Raw genomic sequence first — 24851 nt, 5'->3', positions numbered from 1 at the left:
TCCAAGTTTGTGGTCTGTTGTAAGTACGGAAGGCCAAAGGAAACGGAGAAACCAGAGCCCATTGTAACAGGGGGCAACTCCAGGGGGTGGGATTAAAAATGGCTTCCATTCTCTTCGTAACTTTTTGAATTATCTAAAGTTGCTATAACAAATATATGCTACTTCTGAAATAAGAAACATTTAACCAAAGTTATTTTTTAAAGGTGATGTTGGAGGTGAGGAGTTCTGGAGATGGCTGATGGTGACGGCCGCTCAACAGCGTGAATGTACTGAATACTACTGAACTGTACACTCAAAAAATGGTTAAGATAATAAATTGTATCTGTATTTCACCACAATTAAAAAAAATTTCATGTGATATTGCGAATCTCTAAGTTTTCTTGTCAAAAACAAAATTGCCAAGAAATCCCCGCCCCCCAAAAAAAGATTGCTACTTTCACTTCAAGAATTTTACAAATACTTTCAGTATATAAGGAAATAAAATATGGCCCTGGCAGATAATGACATCTAACTAGCTCAAAGCTTGTCCCCTCAGCAACACAGAACTATCTCAATTTAAGTCAATGTTCGTTTAACTGTCACTAGAACTGGGTGTGGAGGTACAGTATGTGTGCACATCATATATCCAGTGGAGAAAATATCGGAGGTCCTGTACAAAAGTCATGTCTCAGGCAGTTATTGTTCAAACTTAGTATATGAAGACTGAGCATTCATCTTTAGCCTTTTCACAGGGCACAAACCATGTTCACAGTGGCCACAGAAGGCTTCGGAAGCAAAGATGCCCAATAAGACAAGAAGGCAGCATGACGCGGAAGCCCTCATCATCGTGGGGACTACTTACAACTATAGCTCTGTGTGGCTCTCAGGGGCAAAGTGTCGACAAGTGGCCCGTTTAAAAAGGTGATGTCGGAAGGTTTGGGGGACTTGCACAAGAGCGTCTAAAATGGGAATGTGGGCACTGCCCCTGTGACTCAAACTACAGTGAGGGTGAAGGTCCCTGAAGAAATGCAGACAAGTGAGAGAAGTAAAGATACAGACACATTCCCCCCAGTGCTCCTGACAGCTAGAGAAATCTCTAACAAGGCCTTTGAAATGAGGAGAGGTGACAGTGCAGCATAGAAACACCACCAGCGAGAAACGGCTGCGGGCCAGATACCTCCTGAGTGGGCAAATCTGACCTTTCTGCCCAGAACTAGGTATTGTCTTGTCGGCCAAAAAAAAAAATACCTTTCACTGGGTGCAAACGTCTGACTTCTGGAGAAGGTCCTTAACCCAGACAGGGGACTGAGTGCCAATTAGAGCAAAGGGCAGACTCACTGTGGGTGCGTCTTGTAAAGAGACCCGTCGACACCAACCGTGGTCCGCAGCCTGGGGGTGCCCTTGTTATTTCGAAGGCGATTCAAGATGGTGCCCAGCGTTGCTGCCACCAGGTTGGCAGAGCGAAATGACACAATGGTGCACACATGCTGGACCGCGATGCAGTCGTCATCAGATGGTTCCACTCCCAGGCGGGTCAGGATTTCTTTGGCATTGTGGAGGCCTTCTTTATTCCTGTGAGGTGAGAGGCCAATACTTGTGAGTTAAGGACCTCATGAGACAGTGCAAAGCACTGAGGTCCAAAGGTCCTGGAAAGGCGAACTCCATTCACTGTGTGCGTGACGGTACTAAGACAGTCAAATGCCTGGAAAAAAAATGTGAGAAGGGTTTTCCTCCATAAGAAATACCAGGTAGTACAAGAAAAAATGTACTATGCTAGGTTATGACGTGCACCTGGAAGAGAAGTACAGGTGAGACCACATGGCCTCTGAACAGGGAGAAAGCCAGCTGCTTCCACCCCGGAGCTCGGGGTCAGGGGCCCGCGGGAATCACCTGCTCTTTGAGTCTGTGAGTTGCCCCGGGAGGCTTACGCATTCTTCCTTGATGTTTTCCAGTCAAAATTTAATTTTTGCATCCAAACTTTGTATATCTATTGTTGGATTCATTCCAAGGTATTTTATAGTTTTGTTATTATTATAGATGGTGTCTTTTCAAAATATATATACATCCTCCGTTTTTTTCTTTAATGTACCATAGTAAAGAGAGATATTAACCACGGGGAAAACTAAGTGAGGGATTGTGAGACCACTCTGTACTCTCCTGGCAACTTTTCTGTAAATCTAAAAATAGTCTAAAAGGTTTATTTTAAACATATATACGTACTTAATTATTGCCAATATATAGAAATATAAGTGACTTTTGTATCGTCTCTCCAGACATCTTCCTAACCTCTCCTGTTATCCCATTTACTTGTCTAGATATGTTTTGGTGTTTCATACAGACAATTACCATCTGCAAATAAGGACAGTTTTACCTCCACTTTTTTTAATCTGATGCCTGCAATTTCTTCTTCTTTTTTCCTTATTCTATTAAACATTAGCCAGGACTGCAGGACAATGCTGAACAGAAACAGGTGATACCGTCCCGCTCCTGATTTTAAAGACAATGCTTATAACACCTGCCATGGCAGGATGTGTTTAGTAAGTTTTTCTGAGATAGGCTTTATTACAATATACATGGTGTTTTTGAGCCATGTCAAGTGGGGTTTGAGTCAAGTGGGGTTTTGTTTCTTGGTCACCAAAGAGCCAACACCAGATGCAGCCAAACGACAGGCAGGCATTTCCTGACTTTGTCAGTGACTGAAGACAAGCCATGTGCCTCCTTCCTCCTGCTCCCCTCCCCAGGAGACGTGAGAAGAAAGATGGTTGGAAACTCAGTCACATGCTCCCTGCTTTATTGTAGCTCTGTACCAATCGCTCCCACAGGAGAGTGATCCTAGGACAAACACCAGTGCATGATGTGGCAGAAGAGCAGGTCCAGATGAACTTTCCACTTCCGTCGGCTTCCTCCTCTAACCCCAAAGACAGTTGACGCACATCTTCTCCCAGGAGCCAGAGCTATGAAGCTACTGGCTCTCTCTGAATTTCCAGGACCACGGCAGGGGAAGAGGGAATGACCGGTTTGTGCAGGGATACAAGGGCATTTCTAGCACCAAGCTAGCCCTTACTGTAAGCAGGTAGCCCTCCATGGCTACTGGGAGTCTCCTGACCCAGGAACAGAACCTGGTGGCTCACAGAAGCTGGCCACAAGACTGGAGTCCTTTAGACGTGGAGGCGCCTGACTGTATCAGGCTGCCACGGGGTCTGGCAGCCTGCAAATTACAGTTGCAGCAGAGAAGCCTGGTTTTCTTGTGTTGAGGCCAAAAGGGAGCAGTCAGGATGCCGGCTGCACTCTGTCCTTTTGTGTCTATCTGCTCTGTCTCATCTGTTAACCAAAGTGCACTGGGTTTTCTTTAATGTGCTAATGATACTGTAAATCTCTAAATGGAGGATAAATGTGCAGTATTTCCCAACCCTATTGGCCACAGAACACTTTCTTCGGGGAACACTTAATTGTGTCCCTAGGGTTCCCTGGAACATAGTCTGGAGCAAGTCCTGCTATCCCAAGGAGGAATTCCAAGCCCAGGCCCCGGGCTCAGTCAGCTCCTTGTTCACCACTAGAATCATCTCTAATCTCACCCTGTTGGGGAGGGAGGGCAGCAGTAGAGGGGGCGGAGGGAAGGATGAGAGGCTGCTTTTGTAACTAAGTCATCCACGAAGCATATGCAGCTAACTAACATTCTTTAATGAGCGGACACTAGGTGCCTGCAGGGAGACCAGCCCAGGATGGGTCAACTAAGAGAGGGAGATGGATCCAGAAAGCCCTGACACTCTTGAGGGAGAAGCCCATCAAACCACAACTCAAATAGATGATGTGATACAGAATTGCACACCTGAAATCTATGTAATTTTACTAACAAGTGTCACCCCAATAAATTAAAAAAAAATAAAATTAAATAAAATTAAAAAATTAAAAAAAACTAAAACAACAAAAACAAAAACAAAAAAGAAACCACAACTCAAGTGGTAAGAAGGGACCTGTCACTCTTCTGCCCCAATTCTCCACTTCCCCTCCACCCCCCACCCCACCTCCCCGAAAGCCTCAAGAGGTGGCACCTACTTTTCGATGGCCGAGACGTCATTAGTGTTAAACTTCCCTCTGGTGAGCAGCTCTGGGGTGATCCGCCCTTCAAACAAAAGGCCCTCCTTGGCCATCTTGACTAGGATCAGTCGAACCAGCTCCCCCAGATACATGCCACTGACCATCTTCTCAAACCTGCCGGAGAAAAGCACCCAGGCACTCGTCAGGTCCGTCCTATGTACCCACCACGGGGGCAACTCGTGAGGAGTGGGACAGACACAGAAGGAGAGGGGGCCTCCTGGCTCACAAGCCCGCAGCCTCACTGCAGGCAAGAACGCACACTTGTGTGATTGTACAACAAGGGAGGGTCATCCAGACCCCATGCCTCTCCCCAGGGTGGGCAACAGGAGGAGAACACCCCAGGGGCAGTCAGGGGAAACGTTAGGATTTTAAAATGAGAAGAATATAATAATCTCCTATAAAACTCTACGCTGTACTTTTTAAAGGGCTTTCGTCCCCCTCACTCTCTCAGGGAGATCGCTAAGTCCTGGGGGAAAGAGTTGGCCAAGAAGCATTCTCTCCATTTCCCAGGTAAATGGCAGCGAGTAGATGATGGGACTGACATGCTGCCATTCTCCAGGGGACCCGTCACTGGTCACATCTCTGGCATCCATCCATGTTCTCCTCCGGCCAAAAGGACCAAGAAGTATTTGCTTTGGGGAACCCACTCCTCCCCCACTGACCTCACCCTAATCTCCAGGGGACGGCTCTGAGTAGCTTAAAGCCAATCAGCCCTGGCCACATTCGACAGTAGGCCAATGACAGAGGGGACCCACCCTCTCGTCCCTCCTGGGAGGGGCAGTGTGTGAGGCGTGGACTCTGTGACTGAAGCAGCCATTTTGAGCCCAGTGCTGCAGGGGAGAGGCTGCCACAACCTGGGGCTCGATGCCCTATCTGGGCCAGATTCAGGCCTGAGTTCTGGTTGACCAGGGGCCAGGAGAAAGCCCTGAGCAGCACAGATCAAAGAGGCAGGTCCATATCCGGTGGCCAGCCTGTCCTCTGAGGGAGCCCAGCTGGCACACCCAGAGCTGGCTGTGACACAGCAAAACAATCTGTTCCATTCAGAGCCAGGCCCGGGAGCCAGGGATGCTGCTGGGACCTGAGCACCCGCCCTCCCTCACCTGTCAACACGGGCACAGAGAAACACAGTTCTCATTGTTCCTGCTCCTGAAGGGCCAGGCTGGACCAGTCCAGCCACTGCTGGGTCATGGATCCCTGGCAGGAAAGAGCCTTTCTCTGTCCTACCTGCCCAGATGCCACCCTAAGCACCTACTGGAATAGTCTCTGTGCAACCCCAAGCCGGAACCTCAGAGTAGGCAGGAGCCAGACTACAAATTCCACAGCTGTGTGCGGCTCCACGGCCATGGTGGATAATGCGAGTCTGACGTGCTCTTCCCTTTCTAATCACCTGGCTTTCTGCCCCTTTCATCTCCCACCCCAAATCTTGTGTGAAGTGTCCCCTAAGTCAGGTGTATGGCTAGTATGGAAAGGTGGGACTCACAGCTGTTTTCCAGGGTTGAGCGATCCCCGGTCTATCTCCCGGTCAAACTCGGTGCGGATGTCCTCCAGGGCGCCGTCGTCCCCAAACGCCCCCCACTCGGTGTTGATGCACATCCTCCCCTCGTCGCCTTCCACCAGGTCAATGTGCCTCAGCTCCTCCATGTAACACGCGTTGGTGCCGGTGCCTGAGGGAGGGAGACGAGACCGGAAGCTGTGACCATACAGACCCCGGAGAGGAGACAGTGCCTTCTGGAAACACGGGCGGAAGGAAGGGGCGAGGAAAGGCGTAGAAAGTACCGATGATGAGGCCGACTTCACACTGATGGTCGTCATAGCCACAGGTCATCATGGTCCCCACCGTGTCATTCACCACAGCCACAATGTTGGCGTCATAATCCTGGGGACAGATTACAGGGTGTCACTGTCCACTCACATGTGGGAGCAGAGCGCACGCCTTAAAGAGAACGTGGTTTCCATAACCACCGCTGCTCCTGGGGGTGGTGCTGCGTTCATCACAGCTGGTACTCAAATTACCCAGATCAGAGTGCAGCCATTCAGTTAAGGATCTGCACAGGCCCCTTAGTCATCTGGCTTAAGATTCTTCTCAGTCTGGGTTTTATTGAGAGCCACACCTCTCTGCAAACCACCCCTCTACACCTATGTGCTGAGTGCCCTGGTTCCAACCACAGCGGCTGCACCTGACCACGCTCCCTGCACAGTCCAGCCCTCCTCTGTCAGAAGGAGGCCACCCCCTGCCCGAAGGCTTGGCTCCTATGGACAGCAGCTCAAAGAGCTCTGTTTCCAAGCACCCTCTACCTTCTGGACTGAGTACCCTCACCGCTCACACACCTGCCTGGGCCTTCACGACCTCCATGTGATGCCTCCCATGAACTACTGCCCCGCCCTTTAGAACAAAGCCTTCTCCCCACACCTCCCACCTCCATGTGACCAAGGCAGATGGCCTAGAGAGACGTTACCCCACGCTTTTTGATGGCTTTGTTCAGCAGCTTCACCACATCCGCTCCCTCCACTCCACTCACTTTAAATCGCTTTGTCCAGGTAATCAGGATACCCTGTGAAAGACAGCAGATGGGGTTTGATGAAGGCTGGAGAGCCTCCAGAACCGCCAGGTCCTTGGAGAGGCTACTCAAGGACAGTGACAAAGCAGAGGCCCAGAGGGGCCAGGTGGCTTGCTCCACCTGTAACACAGCCAGACTCTGCCCTGTCTGCTGTTCACCCATCTACAGGATGGATTTCTCTGGGGGCAGCCATGGGGATCACCCTAAATCCAGTAAGTGGCTGGCCAGTGTAGTAGGTGTTACACGGTGTGCAAATCTAACTGCATGCCAACTGCACAGCCAGACTTCATTTAAAAACCAGAGACATCCCAGAATTACCTGATCACCCTTCCCTACTTTGACAACAGACCTCGGCTTCCACAGCCCCAAGGAAAGAAAATCAGAGCCAAATTGGGAAGAGAAACAAAACGCTAAGACAACTGTTGGCTACGGAGCTTCTAAGAGCCAGGTCCTGGAGAGTTAAGGAAAATATCAACTACATATAGTTTATGCCTCTTACCCAGCTTTGGAACATATCCCCACTTGTAAGCAGCAACTCCACTATTTCTACAATATGACCCATTTCTGTGTGTATATTAATGGAGAAACATCAAAAAGGATAGACACCCAATGGTGATTCACTTGGGAATGAGGAAGGGTAGGAATTTTACTTTTTGCTTTACAGCTTTATATTATTTCAATAGTTGTACATATAGCTTTTATATTTTTTTAAAAAAAATCAGAGATATTAGAAAAGAAAAATAATTGTTAGATGTGACTGCTTTTCTCTGAATGGAGAAAGGCGTTATAAATGAGGCAGGGTTGGGAAGAGCTACTGCTCAGCCCCGTTGGTCTCTGGGGGTCACACAGATGTGGGGAGCTTGCCCACACGGGTAAAGCCTGTAGGATGCACTGGGAAAGACGAGGGCTTGGGAGAATCTGTGGTGCTTTGCTCAGCAGCAGTCCACAGCTAACCCAGGCATTCCAAAAGCCCCAGGACACTTTTCTTCCCCTCAACCCCCGACCCCCCCCAAAAACGGACTCCAAGTGCATGGTGTTGTAGAAAGAACATGGGGTTGGAAATCAGAAGACCTGGTCCTATTCCCATATCTCTGCTCATTTCCTTGTGGGCAGCTCCCCGAACTCCTCTGAGGGTCACTTTGCACATCTGTGGAATAAGCTGGTCTAGATTTGGACAAGCTTGAAGGTTCCAGGCAGCCTTGAGGAATGGGCACAAGCCACCTAGGTAGGTAATTAGAGCCTGTGATCCACTCATGTCCTGGCAGGTAGCCCAGCCCAGCCTAGGAAGCCCTCCTGGATGGGGGTCACCCTACAGGTGGCACCCCCACCTTTGGCTCCTTCTCTGCCCACAATGCCCCTCTACCAGGCCCATTTGCTCCACCCAGTGGGGACCTCATGCCCCGGAGGATGTTCCCTCCCCACCCCTGCAATGCTTTCGTCCCTGGAAGACTGTGCCTTCTGGGGGGCAGGCCACGCCTGCTCACCATGCTATCCTACAGCCTAGCCTGGCCCGCACAGGGACGGCACTTGATCAATAGCTGCTGCTGAACCAGCAACGGTGAGCACCCTCACTTCATTCCCACCTGTCCGAGCGGGAAGGGGGTGTCCTTCACTGTCTCTGCCCAGGGAGTGCGACTATCATGTCTCAGTTCTCAAAAGCCAAGGGAATGTAGTACCAACAGGCTTTGCGAAAGGTTTGGGAAGACTCCCTAGAGGCCATCTGAACACCTTGGAAGTTTAGTAATGGCAGATACCAGAGAGAGAATCTGGATTGGTCACAGCAGTCCTGAATGAAGAAAAGTGGACATGGCAACATCTCAGAGGCCTTTAGGGGTATGTGTGTGTGTGTTGTTGGAATCGACTGGGTGGGAGGCGGGGCCTGGGATTCTGGTCCTAGATCTGCCATTAATAAGTCCTATGACCTTGGGAGACCTCGTTTTTCCATCTGTAAAATGAAGGACTGGGCCTGCTGAGTTCTCAAAGCTCCTTCTTGCTCTGACACTATGTGATTACACAAATTGTACAGACATAAGGACTCCAGCAGCATGAAGCTGTGCCCAGGAGAAAATGCTTACTCTCCCGAAAAAGAGGTACAGGGATACTGCCCAGAAGTGTGGCGGGTGCCATGTTCCCTGCAGGACAGCAGACTGGTTACCAGCATGGGCTCTGCTGCTTCCTGGCTGGGTGGCCTTGGACAGGTTCCTATTCCCTCTGAGCCTCGGTTTCCTTACCTATAAAGTGGGGATGATAAGCCCTTCACTCTTGGGGGTGTTTAAAGATTGTGTTTTAACTGTGAAGGGTGTATTAGAACAGAGCCTGGTACCTGATGGACCCTCAATAAGAGTTCCTATTATGAGGAGTTTATTCATAGATTGCCATGGGGAGGGCGGGGTTCCTCTGTTTCTCCATGTAGAAAAGGAACAAGCTGGCATCTACTTATTTTGTATTCCTGCAGCCCTCGGTACGATGCTGTCACATGGTATGCCCGAGTCCCTCCTTGCTGAGCGGGTGAATGACCAAATGACAAACAAGAAGGTGGGTGCAACAAATCACCTGGAGGTCAAAAAGAGAACCTAGGGCCTCTCTGGGGCTAGAGCCACTGACCAGCAGATGTTATGGAGAGGTAGTCCTGGCATCGGAGAGATGGGGTCCTGGCACCTGAGGTGAGGCCCTGACCAAATTCACTCTAACGGCACAGCTTCCAAGTAAACACACACCACGCCATACAACTGTGACAAAGGGCTTTCCATCCTCTCTCCATCGTCCCTAAACCTATTTTTAATTCCTTCACTTTCTTGAGTTTAATAAATGGTTCTCTCTACCTGATGGCTCATCTCACATTAATTTCTACAAATGTTTCTGAAAAATTTAAGACACACAGTCCATCCTGTAAGCAAAAGGGGAAAAGGGTTCCTTAGCTTTTTTACTCTGGGGCCTCTCTGGAACCCAATAAACCCAAGGTCCTTACCTCATCGATTTTGGATTGTCGACAAGGGAAAGAAAATGTAAGTCCCACAGGTAATTTCTTGTCTTTGATTTTCTTTTTCTCCATGAAGTCTCCCAGGCACTCAGCAACATGATCAAAAAGCTGGAGGAAGCACGAGACAACAGTGAGAGGGAGAAAAGCATTTCAGGAAACATGTAAATAGCATGGCACCCTGCAGCCCTGTATGAATGGTACAGGGAGCATGAATGGTAGAGAAGTCCATTCTGAGAGCCTGCCCTGTGGGCCGGCACAGCTGACGAAGCATTTCAAACCTTCATACAGAACTGGCTTCTCAGTGGTCCCACTATTGTTATCTGGGTACTGAGAACATTTAAAAATATTAAACTTAATATGTTAGGTATAACAGAAAACCAGCTCATCCGTCCATATCACAGTGTCATCAGCCACCCAGGGGGGTAGCTGTCTGGCCCCTTCCCAGAAGTCATTATTCCTGTCACCATTTTCCCCCAGACGTCGCTATGTCTATGCACCTCCATCTCTGTAAATTCCAGAAGCTCCATGCGCAATTCTGTAGCCTCTGACCCACTTGAGTGATTTACTTCAGACTATCGTGTTTTTACTTTTTATTGGATATAATATGAATACCAAAAAAAGTGCACACATCCTAAGTGCCAAGTCCACTGGACTCTCACAAGAAACACCCAGCTGAGTCACCAGCACCCAGATCAAGAACCACGTTATCAGCTCCCAGACATCCCTTTCTTGTCCCCGACAGTCACAACCACTGCCACCCAACCCCACAAGGGCAATTGCCCGCCACCCTGACTTCTAACACTCTCGATTACTGTATATAAACGGAATGGTGTTGTGCACTCTCTGATGCATGTCTTCTTTCACTCGGCGTGTGTGTGAGTCATCCACATTGCGGCGTCTTTGTAGGCTGTTCGTTCTCATTGCTGAATAGCATCCAATGGTGTGAATACACCACCATTTATTGAGTGGACTGTAATTTAAGCTTGCCTGCAGCACAACACATTGCCTAAGAGATGTCTATAAATCTTGAGATCCACTAGAGAGAGCACGGAACACTGTTTCCCTAGCCTCTGCATGAATACTGTCCATGATGAGAGGCTCACCACCTCTAAGGCAATCTTTTTGGATTTAATACCTCCTCTCACCTCTAAAATGTACCCAGAACTGAATATAATGTTTCGTATGTGTTCCGACCAGAGGAGAGCTAAGTTGAACTAAAAACTTCCCTTTTCCTTAGCTCTATACCTCTATTAACGTAACCAAAAGCATATATATACTTTTATGGCCACCATGCCACCATCGTGGTAACCCCCTGTCTTTTTCACATGACTGTCATTACATTAGAGCTCCCTTATGTATGGAGTTGACACAACGACGGAGCTTCCCGAAGCCCAGAAGAAGGCAGTGCTGGCAAGGCCAAGCCCCAGCCCGTGCTCTCAGACGAGGCCATCTCACAGTGGGTATCCTGAAGACAGGGCCAGAAATCATTATCCCCATGTCTATCTTTCCACCGATGTCCCTGACCCAGCTCTAAAGTCTGACTTTCCTGCCAGGGTAAAGGAAAACCTGTCCATTGTGCAGTAGGAACCTCTGTGCCTGAGTCACTGTCACTCAGGCTATGGCTGGAGCTGGCAACCCTGACTCAGGAAACACATGACCACCTTCCCTGGAGGAGTCCAGCTAAGCTTCCCGTGACCTATATTTCTGAGTGATATAACCTACTACCAAGTCCATCAACACACCCCACATCATCAGCACGCCGAAGCTCCAGGCTCCCCTGAGGCCCCCGGAAGAGCAGTCCAGGCAGAAGGAAGGAGGCCGGCAGGAAGTGTCAGGGAGAACACAGGCTGCAGAAGTAGATTCACATGGATGGGGCACTGTAACCAGCCCCCGGATCTGAGCCAGACACAACCACCCCAAAGTGCTCTGTTAAGAAGGAAATGCCGTGTTTTTAGAACACCCGCAATCCAGGGGCTCAAGGAGACAGGAAGCTACCCCAGGGGCAAACCTATGTCCGTGACCAACCAGGAGGGAAGTTACCAAGCCTCTCCGGACTCAAAATTTTAAGGACCGAAAAACATTAATTTTTTTTCTTTCCTGACAACATACTAATTATTTTAAAAATACACACACACAGACCCAGTTCCTCTGATTGAAGATGGCAAACATTGACTAAAACAAAAACCTAAACACTTCTTATTCAAAATTCTGAAAATTAAATACGTGATGTTTGTGAAAAGACTGCATTTATGCTTCTAAAGTTATTAAAGCTTAAAATTGCATTGAAACTTGAGGGTGTGTGTGTGTGTGTGTGTAGAGAAAGAGAGAGAGGGAAGGACACAGCAAATGGTTAACAATTGGCAAGTCTGGAGGAAGGGTTTATATGGGAGTTCTGTGTGCTTATCTTAAACTTTTCTGTAAGTTTAATAGTATGTCAAACAAAAGATTTAAAAATTTATTAGGAATTCCCACACATTACAGAAGATGCGATCACAACTCCAAGAATTCAGCACTGTTCATAGTCTGCGAGTCTGAGTTGCTTCATGGGCAAAACGGGGCCGTTGGTTTAGCAGAATACTCCCCAGGTCGATAAGGCACCTCAGAAAAATGGACCACCCAATACATATTTCTAACTTCACACCAAATTTCTGGAACAGCAGTTCCTGTTTCATCCCTATTTTTCAACTGCCTCATTCCTTGGAACTTCCTCCTTGTTCACGGCCCACATATTTCCTCATGACCAAAAAATTTTTAAATAAATAAAAACAATAAAGACAAAGACAAAACTCAGGCTAAGAGTGTTCCTTCCATGTTGCTAAAGCTGCAACATCTGAAGCCAGACTGCCTGAGTTCAAATCCCAGCTCTATCACTTATGAGTTGTGAGACCCAAGGGACTGGTTACCTAACATCTCAGCCTCAATTTTTTCATCTGTGAAATGGGAATAACAACACCTCCCCAAGTGCGTTGTGTGATGATTAAATAAAGTGCTTAGACCAGTGACTTCCATACAACAAGCACTATATATTTGCTGTAATACTACATCATCATCATCATCTTTTCTTTGCAGACTGGTTGAAAAGGGCAGAGGTGAAAAACAGACAGCAGGAAACAGTGATCCTGGGGCTGAGAACATGGGGACACATGCTAAGAGAGACGAGGTCCCAGAGGCAGCAGTAAGGTGGAAGTCACTGTGGAAGTGACCGGAGCCAGTATACACCTGTGGGAGAGGCACACCCTTAATTTACAAACCCCACCAAAGCACACAGGCATGTCTGCAGGACAGGGCGACGTCCCACTGGTGAAGGCAGCAGGCAGAGGTGGCTCAACCCAAGGACCATGGAGAACAGAGTGTGACAGGTCAGGACTTGCTGCCAATGGAAAGAGCAAGATGCCAGCCCCAGGCTGCTGGCCACCTGTCGGGAAGAACAATGCAGCAAACGCTGGGCAGGACTAGGAGCCTAACCAGCTGGCAGCCTCCATGCACGCACTGGATGAACGGGCCACTTTCTGCAGCCCAGTAATGGAGGGATAAGCAGGGGAACCTCTACACAGCGACACCAATGAGAGACACACCCATTTTGATGGCTGCCTGAACAGTGGTTCAACTGTTCTAATGACAGTGCCACCTTCAATGCTCACTGTGGTTTGAAAAGCTCTGAATCAAATCCCCAGGAGCAGGTTAACGGCCAGGATTAGCCCTTTTCTTGAAAAGGCAGAGCACTTGCTCCAGGTCCCACCCAAATTTATACAGGAACAAAGCGGAGTCAAGAGGAGAAGGCTGTGGGGCCTCATCTCAAAGTCTAGCCCAGGACGAATGGGTTTCCTGGAGAACTTAGTCATGAGCCTTGGCGTGAACACACCCTCCCTAAAGCAAATATTTGGTGATCTCTGAATATGTATCCGGACAGTAGCCACAGCAGCCATGACTCAGGAGGCGAGCTACAAACTGGAGGAGCCAGAACATCCACAGGAGAGGCTGAGGGGTTGGAACTTACAGGACACAGAAATGACTGGACACCTGACTGGGGGCTGCCTGAACCCTGCCCACAGGGTCCTCAGGGAACTAGGGACCCACCACGCACCGCAACCAGATGGGCAGGAGAGGGGTGGACAGGCCCTTCTGAGCAGGACCAATAGCCACTCAGCCAGCAATGGGAGGCAGCCCTTCCCGGGGGGGCACCCTGAAGTGGGTGGAGCTTGGATACCGAGTGAGAGAGGAGGGGTCGGTGGTTTCCCAATCAAGGCCTTGCTCTCTTTGCTTTCTGTGCCAAGGACTCATAGGAGGCTAATTAAATCAGGTGGCCAGGAGCCCTTGATTAGCCTTGGGGCTACACACAAATTGCTGCTGCCCCACAGGTGACAGCCACACCCTGCAGGCCTGTACGTCGGTGAAGTGAGTCAGGAGACCAATGACTCAGAAGGAACGTTTTCAGGCAAGGACTCAGCTAACCTACGCTGAAGAATGAATCCCAGGCTCCTTGGGAGGTGAATGCACTCACCCAACAAGCTACTGGGCTTCCCTCTTCACAACCTACCCCCTGTGAAAGTCCCTGCAGCCCCCTCCCAGCCACCAGGATACCCAGGCAGCAGGGTGTCCTCAGGCGGTCACATCCTTCCTTCCAGGAGTCCTTCTCCACGTGCATCTACGATGGACTCCTTCCAGGGACTCAGGGGCTTTGGGGTCTGGTTCCTGGAGGGAGCAGGGACCCACCTGGCTTCCACTGCCGTGCATGATGTTCTCCGGGGTGTGATACATCTCAGATTCCATCTGAACATTCTGGTTTTTCTCTTGATTCACTTGGACCCGCAGAATTCGAAAGGAAGACCCACCAAGATCCAGGGCAATGAAATCTCCCTTTTCTGTTTGGGGAGACAACAGGTATGGCATCAGATTCAAGTGTTACAAGAAGGCTCCACACTTTGCCACTTCTCGGCAGGGTCCGGCTATCAGCCTCCCCCTACCACACACATGGCACTTCCGGCCAGAAAGCAGGAGTCATGCCAACCTTATCTGACTACTGCCCTCCCGGTCTGGAATAGCCACACGTGCTCCCAGCCCAGCACCCTGAGGCAAACACCTCAAGTGGTCCTGCTCCCTCACTCCTGACAACAGGGGGATGAAGTACTGACTTAAGCACCAAGTCCCGCCCCATCTTTCTCTACTTCCTTACCTTTAGTCGAAAACAGCACTGCTTTCCATACATTAAAAATACAAACAGCTTTTCAACTCAGAGAAACCCTGCCTCTGAGGTTATCCCATAACTTGAGTTCCTTCCATGTCATCTCAGACACCAATTATGGCTAGGCCAGAGCTGCAATTATTCTCCAGGGGATATATTTCTTTTAATTGTGGTAAAATATACATAAAATTTACCATTGTAACCATTTTTAAGTGTACAATTCAGTGGCACTAAGCACCCGCCCAATATTCTCCAATCATCACCACTGTCTATTTCTAAACCTTTTCATCACCCCCCACAGAAACTCTATAATCATGAAGCAATAACTCCCCGTTTCTCCTCCCTCCAGTCCCTGTCTCTGTGAACTTGCCTATTCCAGATACGTCCTACAAGGGGAATTATACAATAGCTGTCCTTTGGTGTCTAGCTTATTTCACTGTGTATGAAGCCTCAAAGGTTCATCCATGTGGTAGCACGTGTCAGTATTCCACCCCCTGTTGAGGCCGAATAATATTCCGTTGTATGGACATGTCACATGTTGTGTATCCGTTCATCCACTGATGGACACTTGGGTTGTTTCCACCCAGAGGACGTTTTCAACAGAAGTCCCTCTTGGTCACATAAGAGTAAACGGGCCTGACATGATAACGTCCCTCAGGACCAATGTGTGCAGTACCAGGGATGGGCCCCAGCAGGCCAGATGATGGCACTGTCTGCCAAGACCAACTCAGAGCACCAACGGTGGAGGCATGGGCACCAAACCAGTAAGCGACCGTCAAACATTACCCTATTTCTCATTAGTTACCCTCACACGTGCTCCCAGAAAATCAGTTAAAATCTGTTCATTTTACTTCTGATGCCAGGGTGATATTCCCACTGTCCCAACGCATATCACACCAGGGGTGACAGCCACCCCTCCCATCCTGAGCACCAGTGGTCCACTAAGGCCTCAATCCTGTAACAGTAAATACAAGTCTGCTTGGGACATCTCCTTTTCCTAGGAAAGTATCTTCTTTATTATGTATTTTTTGGTAACAGCATCATTGAGCTATAATCCACAAACTGCTTAAAGTGTACAATGCAATGGGTTTTAGTATATTCAGTTATGCAACCATCACCACAAACCAGTTTTAGGACATTTTCATCCCCTCAGAAAGAAATCCTGTACTCTTTAACTCTCACCTCTCAAGTCCCTCATCCCCGACACCGCTAAGCAACCATTCATCGACTCTGTCTCCATAGATTTGCCTATTTCTAGACATTTCATATAAACGGAATCATACAGTATGGGCCTTTTATGACCAGCTTCCTATACTTAGCAAAGTATTTTTAAGATTCATCACGACGTAGCATGGATGAGTACTTTATTCTTTTGCATGGCCAATAATGTTCCACTAGACGGATATACCTCATTTCATTTACCTGCTCGTCTGTTGATACTCGTCTGTTGATGACATTTGAGTTGTTTCCAACTTTTGGCTATTATGATCAATGCTCTTGAATATTTGTGCACAAAAATTTGTGCACAAGTTTTTGTGTGGACATCTGTTTTTATTTCCCTTGGGTATACAACTAGAAGTAGAATTGCATGTGAAATGGTAACCCATGTTTAACTTTCTGAGGAACTGCCACCATTTTCCACAGCAGCTCAGGCTGACCTCCAGCTCCTCATGGCAGCCCAGCTCCAGGGAGAGCTGTTGTTCACAGTCTTAGCTGTAGAGGGCGCAGCTCACTGGCCCATGTGGGAATCGAACCCGCGACCTCGTTGTCAGGAGCACGGCTCCTGGCGCTCCAACCACCTGAGCTACCGGGCCAGCCCGTTATTACCCATTTTTAAATTTTGGTTTGTATTTCTTTGATGACTAATGACAATGAGCATTAGTCATGTGCTTCTTGGCCATCTGTTTACATTCTTTGGAGAAGTGTCTACTATTCAGATCCCCCGCTCATTTTAAAAATTGAGTAGTCTCTTTAGTGTTGAGTTGTAAGAGTTTTTTATGTTCTAAATACAAATCATCTATCAGATAGATGATTTGCCAATATTCTCTCATTCTATGGGTTGTCTTTTCACTTTCTTGATGATGACTTTTAAAGCATAAGAGTTTTTTATTTTGATGAAATACAATTTATCTCTTTTCTTTTGTTGTTTGTGCTTTTGATGTCATTATCTATGTATTATAAGATCCATTGCCAAATCCACAAAGATTCACTCCTATGTTTCCTTCTAAGAGTTTTACCGTTTTAGCTCTTACATTTAGGTATCTGATTCATTTTAGTTTTTGTTTATCATCTGAGGTAAAGGTCCAACTTCGTTCTTTTGCACGTAGATATCTATTTATGCCAGCATCATTTGCTGAAAAGGCTATTTTTTCCGTCAATGAATAGTCTGGCACCCTCATCAAAAATCAAGTGACCATAAAAGTATGGATTTACTTCTGAACTCTGACTTCTTCTTTTCCCTCAGTTTTATTGAAATATAATTGACATGCTGCACTCTAAATTCTGATCCACTGATGTATATGTTTCTCCTTACGCTAGCACCATACTGTCCTTACTACTGTTGCTTTGTAGTACAGTTTGAAACTAGGAAGTGAAAGTCCTGCAAATTTGTTCTTCTTTTACAAGATTGTTTTGGCTCTTCGGGGTCTCTTGAGCTTTTTTTATTTTTTAAAGTAATGGTTGTTTTTTGTTTTTGTTTTTTAAAGCATTCTCTTTTATAAAGCTAATACATCTTTGTATTTGATTCCACTAAGCTGTAAGATCTGACACTGCTCTGTTTCTGGACCTTTGAATGGTGTTTGGCATACAGTAAAAGCTCAGCAAATACTTGAACTAACAAGGCTGTAAAGGAATGAATAAACAAACCAAAGAATTCTTAACACTGGCTATCCCTGTTCTTATCCTCTCTCAAGTTCCTTGAGGGAAGGACCACAACTTAGGGTTCTTTGCATCTGCCTTTGACTCCCAGGACAGCTCAATAAATGCCTGGTAGCTGCTTGATCACAGGCGTTGGGGGCCCATTCATTCATTCATTCATTCAATTATGGCACCTCTGCTTGCTGTTCATTAATCCTGAAGCAGTTATGCCACTGGCTGGTTGGTTGGTTTTTTAAATAACAGCTTTACTGAGAAACAATTCGCTTATCATACAATTCACTCATTTTAAAGTGTACAGTTTAGTACATTTTAGTATATTTACAGAGTTGTGCAACCATCACCACTAATTTTAGCAAATTTTTGTCACCCTAAAAGAAACCGCGTACGTACCTATCTGCAGTTACTCCCCATTTCCTCCCAACCCTTGTTATCCAACAACAACCACTAATCTACTGTCTGTCTCTACAGATTTCCCTATTCGGGGCATTTCATGTCAACAGGCTCATACATATGTGGTCTGTTGGGTCTGGCTTCTTTCACCTACTATAATGTCTTCAAGGTTCATCTATGTTGTAGCATGAATCAGTATCTCACCCCTGGTTACGACTGAATTGTATTCCATTGTGTAGATACACCACATGAAGCCACTGGTTTTAAATTGCTTCTGTGGGCTAAAGGAAAAAGACCAAGGGAGAAAGCTAGGAAGCACGTGTTATAGATTTGTGGGAAACACTGACCCAGGTTAAAACACTGAATTCCACATGAGGTGGCTTCTCGCAGGAGGGTGAATGACTAGAATATCAAAAGCACATTATTTTACCCCCAGCTAACGTTCGCGGAACCTTTCTATACTCCAGTCGCTAAGTGCTTCATATGCTTCCCTTTCCTTTTAACCCACTCATCCCTAGGAAATAGGCACTATTATGATCCCCATTCTACAGATATACAAATAAAGGCCGGGAAGGTTAGGTAATTTAGCCAAGCATACAACCAGTAAGCAGCAGAGGCAGAATTCAAATCCAAAGCCCAAATTCATAACCATTGGCTAAAGCTGTCTCCTGGACAGACCTTGAGGACAGCCTCAAAGGATGGCCTCAGAGTGAGACTTCAGCACATCTGGTCTGGCTACATTCCTTTTGGGGGCAGCTTCAATATCCATGACTCCCTGCAGCTTTTGGTTTTGCTGTGTTCTTCAGTGAAGATAATGAAAACTCAGTCTGTTAAACAACTAGAAGCCGCTTATGCATAGGGAAGTAATAGGCACAAAAGTGAACACTGCTAGGATAAAATTATGGGTACTTTTTGTTTCAACATTTTGATTTACTGTTTCAATGTTTAAATACACATTTATTCATTTCATGTTTTACACTGGCTTTCCTCGTAACTTTTTAAAAAGTAGCACAGGAAACTTTTCAGTTGCCAACCTGGTAAAAAGTCTCATTTTCAGTTGAATCAAAGATCTAAGTGCAAGCAGGTTCTTGTGCTCAAGTTCCAGGTGATGGGGGCGGAAAGGGGGCGGATTTCTGCTTATTGGTGTCAAATGTCTACGCAGAGCAGGTAAGAGCTTTCAGCCCCTCTGGCAGGAAGGGTTCAGGTTTCAGGCAGCACCTTTGCAGGACCCAGGCCAGGAGTGTCTCAAGCAGCATAAGTGAAAATGACCTCAGCTGCTTATGATGTGGGAGCAGTCTGGCCTTCGGCTGCGTGGGGCTGGCCGACACGGCTGCAGCTCTGCGAAGACCCTGTCCCAGCCCAGCCTCCTGCCCGGGTCTGTCCAGCCCAGCTCTCCACTGCTCCTTTTTTTTTAAAAAAAAAAAAAAAAAAAAAAAAGCACAGGTCAACGGGGTCCCAGGAAGTTAGGGTCAGAGAAGGTGACTAGGAAAGATGGCCTTGAGCTGTCAGGACAACGCTAAATGCCGGACACGTCATACACCTAGAAGTGGGAATTGATGGCGTAAGAGGGGCTTTTCCTTGAAGGCAGTTAACAAGGGGTCCCTGTCAAGCCCAGTGCAGCTCCTGACCCTTCCCTGAGCAGGGACCCTGGTTGCAGGGTGTGCTTGTAATCGCTTAAAGAAATGGCAGTTGGCACCTCGTCTATAAATCACATTTGCAGCTCAAGAAACATGGGAGAAATATTAACTCACTTTCTCGGTTGATGGATTAGGAAGCTCCAACGAAACCAGCTGAATGACTTTCTCATGGCCACACCTGTGGCCCTACCTTTTCTTGCAACTACTGTGATGCTCATTATTTTTTATGGGTATATGTCTCATTTTCCTCAGTTGGATGACAGGCAACTTGAAAGTAAAGGCAATTTAACATGCTTCCCTCCCTCCCCTAGTACTGAGTTGCACACAGCAGGTAATCATTAAGTGTCTGCTGCTGATTCAATAAGAACTGCCTGGGTCAGATACATGGTTTGTTTGGTCCTATTCTCGGCCACACAAAGGACACCAAGCAATGACTTCTGGTAAGGGCAACAAGCTATCTGGTAAACTTTGTTGGCTTTATATCTGAGGTTGGGGGTGGGACTAACCCCCTGCTCTAGCTCCAGGGGACCAATGTGTGGTCCAGGAGTATCCAGTCACCCACTTGGCCACCGTGATTGGTTCAGGATGGGCACATGACCCAAGTCAGCCAATCATCGCCCTCTCCAAGACCATCACTAGTATCACCAGCGCTGAGGTGAGGTGTCTGCTAGGGCTACCAGGGCTGTCTCTGCCACTTAAGGGAGAGGTGGCCTACGGAAGACGCCAACACAAAGACTGAAAGAATAAGAGACAGGTGAGTCCCCGGATACAGAAGCCAACTTACAACTAGATTTCCTAGTTATATGAACCTAGAATTTTCCCTCTTTTACATATACAAATTGGAGTTAAGAGTTCTTTCAGCTACAAGCAGAAGGTTCCCAAGTTCAATATCCTTTATTAGGGAATGAGTTTCCCAAATACCTACTGGCCCTTATAACAAGGAGGGTCTATCAACCCTTTTACCTAAGGCTTGTTCCCTGATGCTGAGCTGCGGTGTCTAGTCAGCCCACTGCAGAGGCGCCAGAGCTGCTGTCTGCAAATCATCCGCATTTTGGGGGAGATTAGGGTGGGGGTGAGACAGCTTGCCTTTTTTCCTTCCTCCTCCCCCTATAACATCACAAGGATGACAGTGAATTCCAAAAAACTACCTCTTTCCTCCAGGGTTAGACCTACACACTTAAGCCTGATGGGTGGGGCGTCTTCTGACTGGCCCATCAGTTGGGAAAGGCCTTCCCAAAAATTTCTTACAAAGTCAGTTATTAAACTACAACAGTGAGGAAGAGCATAATTGACCCACAGAAACTCTTCTGTTTCCAAAGCACTTTCATTTGATCCTCTTGGCCGCCTGAGGCAGGTAGGGCAAGGATTATCATGCCCATTTTATTAGGTGGGTGCAAAAGTAATTACGGTTTTTGCAATTTTTAAACCTTTTAAACTGCAATTACTTTTGTACGAACCTAGCAGATGAGGAAATGGAGGTTTAGAGAAGTTATGTGGCTTTTCCAAGGTCACACAGATAATGAGCAGCAGAGCCAGAGATGAATCCAGTGTTCTGGGCTTTTATTTTCTTTTTTTCTTTTAATTTCAAGTTCAGCCTCTTTTTGCAGTGGTGGGCTTCCCTCCATCTTCCTCTTTAAATCTTTGGCCTTAACCTTCCTTTTTGCTGCTGGTGCCTCCTACTTGTGACTTCTTCCCACGTTTCCCATTTCCACTGAAGCCAGGAGAACCGTTCTGCTAGAGAAGGCTCACTAAACAAAGCATCTGAAGGGGCCCTGGCAATTCTCCACTTTCTAATGACAGCCATTATTACCAGCAAATAATGAAAAACAAACACGGGGACAGATGTCTCTCGAGTCCAGGCCTGCGCTGGAATACAGGACAAACAAAAACCACTTTCATGAAATGCCTACCTTTGCCCTTCTCGATGATTAATTCTGCACATGAGATCCAAAGGCTTTCCCTGCTGTCTGTAATCCAGCTACTTGATGAGAGTTCTACACCTTCATCAAAACCCAACTAGAACGCTAGACATTCAGATTTCAAAGATAGGATTTTGAGATAATCCCATCTCCCCACATAAGGAAACCGAGACAGAGAATGACCAGCCCAAATGTTGTGGGAAAAGAAATGAAATGTTTTCCTGCGTTTGGCTGGAAAGTAGTACTGGGTATATTTGAGTCCCCCAAAATTAACTGTGACCACACACACAAATCGAATATTCTTTAACTTATCCTCTGGGTAAAGAGCGTGCTAGAAACCAGGAAGCAGAAACAAGGAAATATTCAACTCAATTTGTCCTCAAAAGCTTATAATCTAATTGGTATTTACAATTTTCTCAGTGACAAATGAGAAGAGGATGAAAAAGGGGAGGTTTTACAAACGAGACACAGAGCGGTCTGGGTCCTCTGAGGGGGCTGGACCCAGGGCAGTAGCTCTTCCGGAGACGGGTCAGCTTTGAAGAGAGACTTCTGTTCAGCCACATCACCAGAGTAAAAAGGCTTCAATACCTTCCTTCTTTTATTTATTATTCATACCTTTCCTACTCCAAAAGACATATGAAGCGGCTAAAAGCCACTTTAGGGTTTAAAAAATAATAATATATAGATTACCAAAGAGCAGTTAAAGAAAAACCACGGCGCATAAGAAAAATGTCCAAAGGGGGGAAAATTAATGAAAATGGGCAAATACATCGATGAAAAATCGGCCGAGTTTGAAAATTCTTGAGTCCAGTCCATCAGGGCCAAGGTCAGCAGGAAAGGAAAGGTTTCTTTCTCCCTTTGACTTGGAAGTCCCATCACCAGTTAAGGGGCGTCTCTCCACCGAGGTGAGTCCAATTATCCCTCAGTGGTTTGGGATCGCCACTAATTCTGTCACTGACTAATTATACAGTTGAAGCAGTAATTAACATTTCAAAAAGGGGACAGCACCATGGTGTGCTATGAAGGACACCAGCATTCTGACTACTCTAGGGGACCTGGTTTGGGTTGATAAGTAATGAAGAGGAGGTGAAGACGGAGGCACTTCTGTCACCAAGTGGCAGGGACTGGACTGGGATCAGGAGTCCGAGGCCTTGGCATCAATGTGTCAGGATGGGGCAGCAGAAGCCATTCCAAGAGGAGGTGTGGGCCCCAGGGCTCCTGAACTGCACCCGCACACGAATACCAGGAACAGCCATCGGAAGAAAGACTATAGGGTGTGTTATGGTTGCACTGTGTCCCAAAAAGAGCTATGATGAAGTCCTAACCCCTTGGTATCTGTAAATGTGACCTTATTTGGAAACAGGGTCTTTGCAGGTGGAATCAGGTTGAATGAGGTCCTTACTGTGGGTCCTAATCTGATCGGTACCCTTGTAAGAGGAAAACGTCACGTGGAAACAGAGGCACAAGGAGAAACACCACCATGTGACAACAAAGCCTTGAGATTGGAGTAACGCAGCTGCAAATCAAGAAACACCAAGGACTGACAGCCACCAGCAGAAGCTGGAGGAGGCAAGGAAGGGCTCTACCCACAGTCTCGAGGGAGCTACTGACACCTTGATCTGGGCCTTGTAGCTCCCAAAATTGTGACACAGTACATTCTTGTTCTTTCAAGGCACCCAGCTTGTGGTACTTGTTACAGCAGCCTTGGAAACTAACACAGGGTGGAAGAAACAGTGAGGGGGGTTGGGAGAGGGCTGAAGAAGGGTGGCAGGGGGCAAGGAAGGGCGCTGAGTGCAGGCGGGCAGACCCAGGCCCTCTGCACAGGAAGGTGGTCCTTATACTGCAGGGCTTCATTTCACCTCCTCTTCCTCGTCCTGTTCTCAACACCACGCCGTGTTCCTGAGAGGCCCTAAACATCTGGTCCCATCCACACTGGAGAAGAGAGAGGCTCCAAAGGAGGCATGAGGCCCAGGCTCCACAAACCCTAGGACAGGAATCCCCAGCGTGGCCTATTCCCACGTCTGTCACCCCACTAAGGCACCACTGAATGTGAGACACATCATTATTTTACGGAATGTGAAGAAAGAAAAAACGCTGCCAACAATAAAGATGTGGTTATTGTAAAATGCCCTGCTGATTTCAGAGATACTCAAATAAAAAAGCATCTCAGATGAAATGTGGGGGGAAGATCAAACAGGTCTGGGGAAAAGGCAGGTAAGCTGGGTTAAGCAGGTTTCCTTCCTGCAGTTCTGTCAGGCTTACAGTACTTGGTGTCTGTTACGAATCTCTAAGAGAGGGCTCCAGAATGTTGTTTTTCCCAGATAAGTCTTAAGTCCTGAGCCTTGTTTTGAAGAGTAGCTGATGGGGGCAAATTCCTAGATTACTCGTAGAGTTGGATCACACTTTGAGACCCTCAACCTGGAAATGGTTAGGGAAAGCGTGAGGGAGAGCATCCCCTGCTGACATCCGGTCCTGGGCAGGGATGCTGGCTGGAGGGGAGGGTCCGGCTGAAAACATCTTCTTTTCGGAAGTGTTAGCCCTGGGCCAGTCACACAGGATCAGGTGCCCTGCAGACATCAGGTGTCCTTGTGAGGTCTCCCAAGCAAAGCCAGAGCAGGGGCCCTGGGAGCTGCTCACACCCTTCCTCTTCTCTCAGCTGGCACCAGGCACAGCCACCCCTCTCCTACAGAACCCCGCTAATTCTGGAAAGGCTCAAATGCTCCTTGATGTGGGTGTCATCCAGGGCTGGAAGAAAGAAGGAGTAAACTATAAAGCCAGGAACATCAGAACAAAAACTTGGGGCACACCACACTCTGAGGGCCAGAATCTCTTTGGTAGTTATCAAAAAAATAAAACCGCTGGTAACCAAGACCTCAAGGAAAACAAAAGGATGGAGGTGGAGTAGATTTTAAATAGTCAAGAACCATCAGAGATACAAATGCCAGTGTGTATGCATGAAGCAACAGCACACGTGTCTGGATCTCATTCAGGACTTCTAAAGACCAGCTGCAGGGCCAGCCCGGTGGCTCAGGCGGTTGGAGCTCCGTGCTCCTAATGCTGAATGGTTCAATTGCTGCCTAATGCTGCCGGTTCGATTCCCACATGGGCCAGTGGGCTCTCAACCACAAGGATGCCGGTTTGATTCCTCGACTCCCACAAGGGATGGTGGGCAGCGCCCCCTGCAACTAAGATTGAACACGGCACCTTGAGCTGAGCTGCTGCTGAGCTCCC

At 47.5% G+C, this 24851-nt stretch overlaps 1 protein-coding gene across 3 annotated transcripts in view; it reads right to left on the bottom strand.

The window, feature by feature from the left end:
• HK1 (hexokinase 1) overlaps window positions 1-24851 on the bottom strand; it is a 64630-nt gene that overhangs the window by 16903 nt on the left and 22876 nt on the right. For all 3 annotated transcript variants that reach the window (XM_033130988.1, XM_033130986.1, XM_033130989.1), the window contains exons 3-9: window positions 14329-14477; window positions 9604-9723; window positions 6534-6629; window positions 5854-5953; window positions 5558-5741; window positions 4036-4191; window positions 1318-1551 (exon numbers count right to left, since the gene is read on the bottom strand). In XM_033130988.1, the coding sequence (XP_032986879.1) occupies window positions 1318-1551; window positions 4036-4191; window positions 5558-5741; window positions 5854-5953; window positions 6534-6629; window positions 9604-9723; window positions 14329-14477 (1039 nt within the window). The remainder of the gene's footprint in view (window positions 1-1317; window positions 1552-4035; window positions 4192-5557; window positions 5742-5853; window positions 5954-6533; window positions 6630-9603; window positions 9724-14328; window positions 14478-24851) is intronic.

The sequence above is a fragment of the Rhinolophus ferrumequinum genome, chromosome 16 (assembly GCF_004115265.2).
Source record: "Rhinolophus ferrumequinum isolate MPI-CBG mRhiFer1 chromosome 16, mRhiFer1_v1.p, whole genome shotgun sequence".
Classification (NCBI taxonomy): domain Eukaryota; kingdom Metazoa; phylum Chordata; class Mammalia; order Chiroptera; family Rhinolophidae; genus Rhinolophus; species Rhinolophus ferrumequinum.
Note: the sequence above shows the minus strand (reverse complement) of the source record. Positions and strands in the feature narration are given on the sequence as shown.